Source organism: Pseudorasbora parva, chromosome 2 (genome assembly GCF_024679245.1).
Source record: "Pseudorasbora parva isolate DD20220531a chromosome 2, ASM2467924v1, whole genome shotgun sequence".
NCBI classification, from domain to species: Eukaryota; Metazoa; Chordata; class Actinopteri; order Cypriniformes; family Gobionidae; genus Pseudorasbora; species Pseudorasbora parva.
Genome location: NC_090173.1, coordinates 27,327,884 through 27,338,272, shown reverse-complemented (window position 1 = coordinate 27,338,272; position 10,389 = coordinate 27,327,884). Strand labels below are relative to the sequence as shown.

Below are 10,389 nucleotides of genomic sequence, written 5' to 3'. Positions count from 1 at the left end.
ATCACAGTCCGTTTCGTCATACATTCTCAAACAGGAAAAGCGCGTTTTCAAACGACATTCGATTTCAAAATAGTAACAGTCATCTGGGAAAGGTTTGTACAAGAGCAAAAAGGTCTTTATTGGTTTAATTTCCATCAATATAATTATATTGTCCCTTTAAATGTAATTAACTTAAACTCTGGGTTAAATTATCTCTTATATCCTCACATATCCCACATTTAAGGATTAAACGTGTATGTGTATTATGACAAAACACAACATTAAGTACCGTAACATTTTCTGTTATATCAAGTGTTGATATCTCTCTCTCTCTCTCTCTCTCTCTCTCTCTCTCTCTCTCTCTCTCTCTCTCTCTCTCTCTCTCTCTCTCTCTCTCTCTCTCTCTCTCTCTCTCTCTCTCTCTCTCTCTCTCGTATAAATTCAATATGTGATAAATAAGAACAATTAATGTATACTGTCATGTAGAACAGGTGATCGGTACCTTTATTTTGAAAGGTTAGTGCTGCGGGCTTGTTGATGCGACGGTCACACTTGCATACGCCGCTTTTTCAATGAATTTAGCGTCTTCAGAGGGAGCGACGGATGCCTAAAAGAGTTTAATCCAAAGTCCAGACCAAAGGTATTTTATATGCGTTTATAAGTACATTTAAGCGTATGAAATGCAATTCATATTTTAACCAAGAACAAAAACAAAAAAACAGAGACTATAATGTATGCTAACCGCTTCTTTTGTACTACACAATTTTGTTGAACAGGCTTTGTAAATATATTAGAAATGTCTTTTTTCTTCTTTTTTTACAAAACAAAACAAAAAACGCAAGAAAACTAAATGGCAAAACATAAGAAAATGAAGAATTCAAATAGTTAAATTTGTTTTATATACAGATAACTTAATGTGTTAGTAGCTAAGCCAGAAATGTTACATTTGATTTAGATTTAAAGTCATGTTATGAGTACTATTTTTTAAGTGACGATAATGCATAACTAATCAACTAATTAACTAATACCACGCAATTAAAGTGTAGAGTTGATATAACTGATATAAAATTCTTTATATTAAAATGACATATTTATAATATAAAATATTAAAATAAAAATCATTGTATGCAACTATATTATTACTGCTATATAATAATGTTATTATACTCACTGAAACTCACTAAAGGACTCAATAGGATATTTGTCTGATTTTCGAGCATGCATGTGATTTGTTTAGCATTTCTGATTGTTTTGTTGTTGTTGTTTTTTTGCAGTTATTCCCTTATCTTGGCATCTTTCAGGATCATCTCGGTGTATGTAATTATGTGCACGACCCTATAGTCTCTTCATTTCCCAGGAGTGTATTTGTGGTCTCTGTGAGACTAAGAGAGGACTGGAAGCCAGTACCAGGGATTTTATCAGCCTCACATTGAGGAGTATATCCGTGAGTGTATGCATGTGTGTCATCATGGGTGACGTCATTGACTTGGACAGACAGATCGAGCAACTCAGACGTTGTGAACTTATCAAGGAAAATGAAGTCAAGGCGCTGTGTGCCAAAGCGAGGTAATGACCAAATATCTCATTATGCATGCCTTATTAGTTTTTTTGCTAAGCAATGCACAACCAATATGCACCTAAATGGTTATTGCAGATTCTTCTTAAGTTGTATATCAGGTGATTTTGAATTAATGTCATTGTTTTGCTCTATAGGGAGATTCTTGTGGAGGAGAGTAATGTTCAGAGGGTAGATTCTCCCGTCACAGTGAGTATTTCTTTATAAATGTACCCTATAACTTTTATTATAGGATTATAGAATTGAAGCCAACCCACCATTTTGTTTGCAGGTCTGTGGAGATATACATGGGCAGTTTTATGATTTAAAAGAGCTATTTAGGGTAAGCAATTGAGAATACAATCAATAGCATTCATTGAATTCACAATACATTTAACTTTCAAATTTGTATTGACCTTGGTAGAATTTTTATTCCCATCTCAAACCAATGTGTGTGTTGTTTAATTCTGATTGTTGTTCTCTGGGTTTTCAGGTGGGGGGTGAAGTTCCAGAGACAAACTACCTCTTCATGGGAGACTTTGTGGACCGAGGGTTCTATAGTGTGGAAACTTTTCTATTGCTGCTAGCATTAAAGGTAAAATATCTGTCCAGAAGTTAATAATAGTAATAATAATAATAATAGATTTTATGTATAATGCACTTTTCATTCCGAAAAAAAATAACAAAACAAAACAATGAATAACAAGTAAAAATGCAAATGGATACTACAAACAATCAACCAACACAGAAAACAGAACAGAAACAGAGCTGATGGTGAACAGAAACAGAGCTGATGGTGAACAGAAACAGAGCTGATGGTGGAAGTCTCTGTTAGCTTCGCAGCACACTGTGGTCCACTCCATGTTTTAAATTTCTCCCAGCAGCAGTGTTCCGATGACATCGTCGAGGCATGACAGCTGAAGACCAGATGATGGGTCTTCATGACGATTCAAACGATGGGGATCGCCGCAGCACCATGCAGGAGGCAAAACATTTTTCCGGGCACTTCTGTGGACACACCGGGGTCGGCGCAGAAGTCCAAGCCGATCCACGGCCGCAATGCAGGACGGAACAGCGGCGCAGCCGAGAAGCGGAACATCCCAACATCATGCTGGACGCCGATGACGCTGGCCCGAATGACACTAGCCTGGTGCAAACTTCAGCCACCATGCAGCTCAAGCCTGAGGGAGACCACCAGTGAGCAGCAGCGACGAGCAACATCAAATGTCCTTCAAACCAGAACCAACCGCAGCAATTCAAACATAAACATCAGAGAAGCCCTGTTAAGACTGTTACTGAGAAGTTAATCTGGTTTTCTTTGTAATGTAATTGCTACATTATAGTTGCTCAATATTCTCAGTCTGCTCTTTTTCTCAGTTCTTTTTATTTATGCCTTCAGGTGCGATACCCTGACCGAATAACGCTGATCAGAGGGAATCACGAGTCGAGGCAGATCACACAAGTGTATGGCTTTTATGACGAGTGTCTTAGAAAATATGGCTCTGTTACAGTCTGGAGGTATTGCACAGAGATATTTGACTACCTATCCCTCTCTGCCATCGTTGATGGCAAGGTAGGTCCTCTTATATTTAATTATCTTTTCACTTTCTATAACTTTTTTACATTTTACTTTCTACATTTTACTTTCTAAAATATCTTTACTTAGATATTTTATCTATCTATCTATCTATCTATCTATCTATCTATCTATCTATCTATCTATCTATCTATCTATCTATCTATCTATCTATCTATCTATCTATCTATCTATCTATCTATCTATATATAGGCAAGGCAAGTTTATTTATATAGCACATTTCATACACAATGGCAATTCAAAGTGTTGTTATTGCCATTCCTGTTGTATATACTGTATGCACATTTTATGTATAAAAACACTTTTGTTTTTGCCCCCCTTTTTCATGAGCTGAACTCAAAGACCAAAGACCTTTTCTATGTACACAAAAGACCCATTTCTCTCAAATATTCTTCATAAATCTGTAGGGGTGTAACGATATGGAATTGTAACGATATGTATCGTTGATGGAAACGATATGATTTGTGATATAGAGTTGTTTTATCCAAGGCTCAACTTGTTGTAGTAGGCCTATTTATAATGTATAATTCACCCAAACACAAATTAACAAATGTAGGCTACCACAAATGTAAATTCTGTCATCATGTACTCAACATCATGTCGTTTTTCATTTAACTTCTAAACACAATTGAAGGCATTCTTTATGAAACCTGAGAGATTTCTATTCCTCCATTTTTAAAGTCCATTCCTCTCAAACTTAAAAGATGGAAAAATGCCAAAAAGGCATCCTAAAAATAACTAATGGAGTAGTCTAATCCAAATGTTCTTTAGTCTTCAAGTCTTCTGAAGAGACACAATGGCTTTATATGATGAATATATTTAACACGACGCACATACTGAAGCAAACACGGACGTTCATATGATTGCGTGACGCGAGAAAACAACATGAGAGAGGGAGTAAATGCAGAATTAAAATTCTTGGATGAGCTAAACATTGACAGTTTGAGAGCGTTCATTTTCACACACTCTCTTGCGATTAGAACTGTGACGGACTGCATTAAACATCTGAAGTGCGGGCGCTGCCGGTGTCATAAAATCCTGTCCCCCTGTGAAATCGTGTCCGCAAGGACCCCCAGAGTGATTCTATTGGCTGAAAGAAATTTTAATAGGTAATCTGTTCAGAGCCTGATTACAATACTTACACAATCGCGTTTTGATTTTTACTGTTTAAATTGTGTTAAAATAGTCTTTAATGTCTTACAAAGCATATATTTTATATATTAGTAGTATATAACTGAAGCTATAAGTGCTTATATAAGTATATAATTCAGAACATGTTTTTGCTCCCATTATAGCAATCAATTAAATATTTCAAATAAATGTTTTGCGTGTGTACTTAGTGTGGCAATGAATTCATAGTTTATTAGTTTATTATTTAGTTATTTTTAAACAATTGATTGTCCAGAACCATGTATAACAACTTTTGATCAGGCATTTAAAACCGCTACCAGCGGACACGATTTCACCATAGACAGTAAAAGAAATGGACCGAGCGATCCCATTACGTCAACAGCGAAATAATCAAGGGGGTAATCTAGCACTCGGAAAGCGTTCCACCCCTAGGGGCTGCCATTGCTAACCAAGCCATCACCTGCCGTTAGCATCCCATTGACTCCCATTCATTTTTGAGTCACTTTGACAGTGAATAACTTTACATCTGAGACGTTTAAAGACTCCATTTGTCCATTGTTTATTTCTAAAGAAACACGACAATGTATAAAAGGCTCCATTACCTTGAATCTTACACTATCGACCCGCAGAAGCTGTTTTTGTAAAAATAGGCTAACGATTGCGTCATAACCAACGCGACCCTGTCGCACAGTTGAGAAATTACCGTATAGACCTGAGGAGACGCTCGCAGGCAATCTTTTACTGTCTATGAGACAGTCGGGGGGACGTGGAGACATGTCCTGGAGACTAGTCTGATAAAGTCAAGGGAGAAGAATGGGGAGAAGCCCATAGTGAGCCAAAAGCAACGGGAGAAAATATTTAAACAACATGATTCAGCTTTCGCTTTCCACATCTACTAGAAGACCTACAGCTGTCAGACAGGAGGCTCACGTCACATCTACGTCCTCAAGCTCAGTCTGAGCCTGCGCAGTTCGCTCCGCCATCAGGAAGTGAGTGCCCCTAGGTTGACTTCATTCTTTCGCCGTTGACGTCAATGGGAACGCTCGGTCCATTTCTTTTACTGTCTATGGAAATAATGAAGTCAACCTAGAGGCACTCACTTCCTGATGGCTGAGAGAACTGCGCAGGCTCAGACTGAGCTTGACGACGTAGATGTGACGTGAGCCTCCTGTCTGACAGCTGTAGGTCTTCTAACTTTGTGGAAAGTGAAAGCTGAATCACGTTGTTTAAATATTTTCTCCCGTTGCTTTTGGCTCACTATGGGCTTCTCCCCATTCTTCCCCCTTGACTTTATCAGACTTTATGTCTCCACGTCCCCCCGACTGTTTCATAGACAGTAAAAGATTGCCTGCAAGCGTCTCCTCAGGTCTATACGGTAATTTCTCAACTGTGCGACAGGGTCGCGTTGGTTATGACGCAATCGTTAGCCTATTTTTACAAAAACAGCTTCTGCGGGGCGATAGTGTAAGATACTATAAGGTAATGGAGCATTTTATACATTGTCGTGTTTCTTTAGAAATAAACAATGGACAAATGGAGTCTTTAAACGTCTCAGATGTAAAGTTATTCACTGTCAAAGTGACTCAAAAATGAATGGGAGTCAATGGGATGCTAATAGCAGGTGATGGCTTGGTTAGCAATGGCAGCCCCTAGGGGTGGAACGCTTTCCGAGCGCTAGATTACCCCCTTGGATTTCACAGGGGGACAGGATTTGTCATGACACCGGAACGGCGCTCCTCAAAGCGAAAGCGCAAACATTATTTAAAGCGACACTCCGCCAATGTCAAAACGCAAACACCGTTTAAAGCGGCAATCATTTGTGAAAGCACAAACATAATTTACATCACAAGATCACATTTAATATCACATTTATTCAAAGCATTTTAGATGGTTCATTCTTACGTAGGCTACTGCATTAATAGCAGGAGAGGCAGGGCATAGCAATCATGGGGAGAGAATGCTGCTTGCATTGAAAGCGTGAGGGAAAACATTTTTCAGTGACACTACTACATGAATTATTACGTAGAATCATACACCTACTAGGCATGTGCCGATATCAATTTTTCATGTTGCGATTAATTGATGAAGTTTTATCACGATATACGATATTATCACGATATTGAAATAAGTTGCAAAAAAAAGTGTTGCCATAGCATAACAGCTTTAAGAACTATTTTTGTAAGAACAAAAATAACTGAATGTTTAAATACAATAATGCACCAAAATATATACAGCTCTGGAAAAAAATTAAGAGACCCCTCATTGAGAAATCAATGTTAAGTGGTCTCTTGATATTTTTCAGAGCTGTAGAAGTACAATTTTCAAACAGATTAAATTGCAAAAAAATTAGGCTATAAAGAACAACAGGTAGGCTTACAAATTACAATAAGGTCTCATTATTTAATGCATTCACTAAGATTGAGCAATAGCTACATTTGTTACAGAAAGTATAATGTTTTTGGTAATGTTGGTTAAGAAATACTGATCATTGTTAGTTTTATCTTAGGTCCATTAACAAAGTTATTTTGATTTTAATGTTATTAAACAGTAACTAAGAAATTAACATAGAATGATTCATTCTTTATAAGTATTTTTCATTGTCAGTTTGGTAATAATGAATTAACATGTTAACTAATGAAGTTGTAACGTTATGTCTCAAAGTTTTACTGAACAATAACAGAACGTTCTAATTATTAGGGCATGTTGTAGTCCAGATTAAAACATAAAAATGTTTAAGTTTGAAAATAAATAGCCTATTAAGTATTTGGTGCTTGATGAACAACATTGAGATTACAAAAACTAATGGATGTTTTAAAAACTACACGCGTTTTTTGTTTGTTTGCGGGGTTCCCGGGGTAACAGCCGCATTCTGCAGTTCATCAGCGCCCTCTGCTGTCACTGAGCGGCACTTCAGCAGCGCGGCTCCTTCACCGGTTCAGTCCGTCATGTGCAAACGCACGTTGGGCTTGTTTATATCTGAGCGCGTGTCCCTTTGACGCAGAATACAGCGGTGTTGAGCATTTATACGGTTGATTGGCAAAGTATTCTTGAATGCATTATAAAAAAAAATTATAAATTGTTAATAAATTATTATTTACGATATTTTAAAGTGCCCACGATAACAATATCGTGCATATTCATTATCGTGATAAATCGCATTGTCGAAAATCGGCACATGTCTAACACCTACAATACATAATGCTGAACATAATGTATAATAATGAAATGGGGGAATATTTGTGGGTCCTGATAATAATACAATATTATTAATATAATAAAAAAATATTATATATATTTTAGCACTTCTCCTTTGCCAATGGGGCTGGGGGTGGTATCTGACTGTGCGCAAGATGTAATCGAATGAATTTTAAATAAATAAAAAATCTGCCATAAATATTGGCATTCGATATGCTGATGCATCTTTAAAACACACACACACAACCTTTGTGAAAGAAAAAGTCTCTTATGCTCACCAAAACTGCATTTGATTGATTAAATATACAGTAATATGAAATTGAAAATAAAATGTAACTATTCTTGTAATGTCAAAGCTTTTACTCCAGTTCATTTACTCCTTACTGTTCAGTCATGTCAGTTTTCAGGATTTAAAAAAAAGAAAAGAAACAGCACTTATATAAAATATTATTCTTTTGTATGTGCAAATATATATATATATATATATATATATATATATATATATATATATATATATATATATATATATATATATATATATATATATATATATATATTTATCAATTTAATGCATATTTGCTAAATACAAATGTTGAAAAAAAAAAAATCTATAAAATTACTGACCACAAACTTTTTAATGGTACTGTGTATACTTTTTTATTCCCAGATATTTTGTGTGCATGGTGGACTTTCTCCATCTATTCAAACTTTGGATCAGATCAGAACTATTGACAGAAAGCAGGAAGTTCCTCATGATGGACCCATGTGTGACTTACTGTGGTCTGACCCTGAGGGTGAGAGACTAATATAATGCCACAAAATGGAAAACCTTTAATATATTGACCTAAATACCTACGCTTGTTTGCTCCCCTTTTTTCTAGATACCACAGGGTGGGGTGTGAGTCCAAGAGGAGCTGGATATCTGTTTGGTAGTGATGTTGTGGCACAGTTTAATGCTGCCAATGATATCAGCATGATCTGCAGAGCTCATCAGCTGGTGATGGAGGGCTATAAGTGGCATTTCAATGAGACTGTGTTAACTGTGTGGTCTGCACCAAACTACTGTTATAGGTGTGTTTTTCTTCTATTTTACAGTGGTTCACCAATTTGTATGCATTATTATTGCTCCTAAGAGATGTCTCACCACTCACCAGGTTTTTTTCCCCCTCTTTTGGAATATTTTCTTAGGTGTGGTAATGTGGCAGCCATTTTGGAGCTTGATGAGCATCTCCAGAAGGAGTTTATCATATTTGAAGCTGCACCTCAGGAAACCAGAGGCCTCCCCTCTAAGAAGCCTGTGGCTGACTACTTCCTTTGACTTTCTGACTTTCCAATCCAGGCGAAAATTTGGAAGCATCAGAAACAACACCTGTATAGACCACCTTTTTTAATGCTTTTTTGTGTGTGAGTGCGTGTGTGTCGGCCAACTTTTAACTGCACAACTTGAGTACTTCAGTGAATGGACCAGTTACAGCATTTACTACCTGTTTTTCATAAACTTTTACATTCCTTCCCGTGTTACAATTATTATTTTTTCTTACGTCTTATCTAATGTATTGAAACTCTTTCGTCTGTCGCTAAGTATGTGGTAGTTTTGTATTTTCAAACTGGTTATATTTTTTCCAACAAAAATAATAAAACTAGTGTGTTTATGTATTTGCATATATAAATCTGTACAGAAATGACCATATCCATGAATTTGTGGGTTGTTTTTGCATATGTTGCTGCTTGTAATTATATTACAAGAGATGACAATTTTCAGGTGCTCTGAAACCTTGAGTTACTACGTTGTATATTTTGTTGAGTCACTGGGTTCATATGGTAATAGAATATCAATAATGTGCATATAAAGTTGTGAGCTGATTTGGTTCAGATCAGTTTTTCCCCCCGAAATTGAGCAGATTGCATTTATCCCTATATTGATTAGACAATGTAAGATTTTTTTGTGATTTAACTAACCCTTTTAATTCACATTTCATCTCACTAACTTAAATGGACCAAAGATGTGTGAGGAGAAACCGGACAATGTCTTGTATAATTTAATGTTTTAAATTGTGCTTGAACTATGCTTCTTGTCCATCAAAATGTGAACTTATGGTCTAAAGAATTAATTCTGCAGGTATACCTTTATTCCTGCTATGCTCACACACACACAAAAAAAATCTTAAGAAAAGATCTCCTGCCCTCTCCATACTAGACAAAATTAAATGGATATCTGACTAACAATCATTTGACAGATACCACAGTCAAGCATATGGCATAAGAGGCAATCATCAAAGCTTTGTTTTTTTATATTATATATTATTTAGTTTAGCTTTCACAAAAACATACAATGACATATTAAGCAGAATTTGTTGATACAAACAACAGATCATAGAGGGTAAAACTGAATTTTACAAATCCCTTTTTACAGCATAAGATGTTTTTATACACTTCCTATTTGTAGTAATTGTAGTCATAAAATATTTTAAGATATTTACAGGAAAACTTAAAGGAGAGTGCAAACCCCATGATTTTGTCACCATGGAATCATTTAAAACTAAAGCCATGAAAAATATCTGAGACAAATCGTTCTATCTCATCAAGAACTCTGTCCCCTAATCTAAAAATGTTGTCACTCTAGAGTGGGGATGGAGGGCCACTGCCATGTAGAATGAATCTCAAACACAACTGAAACGGCTTATCAATGCTTTCAGGATCACGAGGAAAGCTACAGGCAGGTGTGTTTTATCAGGGTTGGAGCTAACTGCATGAGCAAATTACTTAGACTTAAGAATCCAGCAGCATATTCAACCTGAAAGAGTCACTGAAATCTAAAACTATATTATATAATCAGTGATGTCAACCTGGCTCAGTCGCTAAGAGGACATATGTGGCCATTTTTGCAAGGTTAAAACTAACGTCAAGAAATAATTTTCCCTTGTTTCAGATA

The 10,389-nt window shown here is 36.2% G+C and overlaps 1 protein-coding gene across 2 annotated transcripts; it reads left to right on the top strand.

Moving 5' to 3' along the window:
• The first annotated feature begins 52 nt into the window (after positions 1 to 52).
• ppp4ca (protein phosphatase 4, catalytic subunit a) lies at positions 53 to 8,775 on the top strand. Of its 2 annotated transcripts, none has more exons than XM_067414445.1 (9): positions 53 to 92; positions 1,254 to 1,545; positions 1,693 to 1,744; positions 1,827 to 1,877; positions 2,028 to 2,129; positions 2,934 to 3,107; positions 8,125 to 8,251; positions 8,339 to 8,528; positions 8,646 to 8,775. In XM_067414445.1, exons 2-9 carry the CDS (start codon positions 1,436 to 1,438, stop codon positions 8,773 to 8,775), a joined length of 936 nt encoding a protein of 311 aa, XP_067270546.1. In that variant the 5' UTR covers positions 53 to 92; positions 1,254 to 1,435. The 2 variants fall into 2 exon arrangements, with proteins under 2 accessions (XP_067270546.1, XP_067270555.1); XM_067414454.1 differs by having other exon boundaries at positions 92 to 112.
• Positions 8,776 to 10,389: the final 1,614 nt, after the last annotated feature.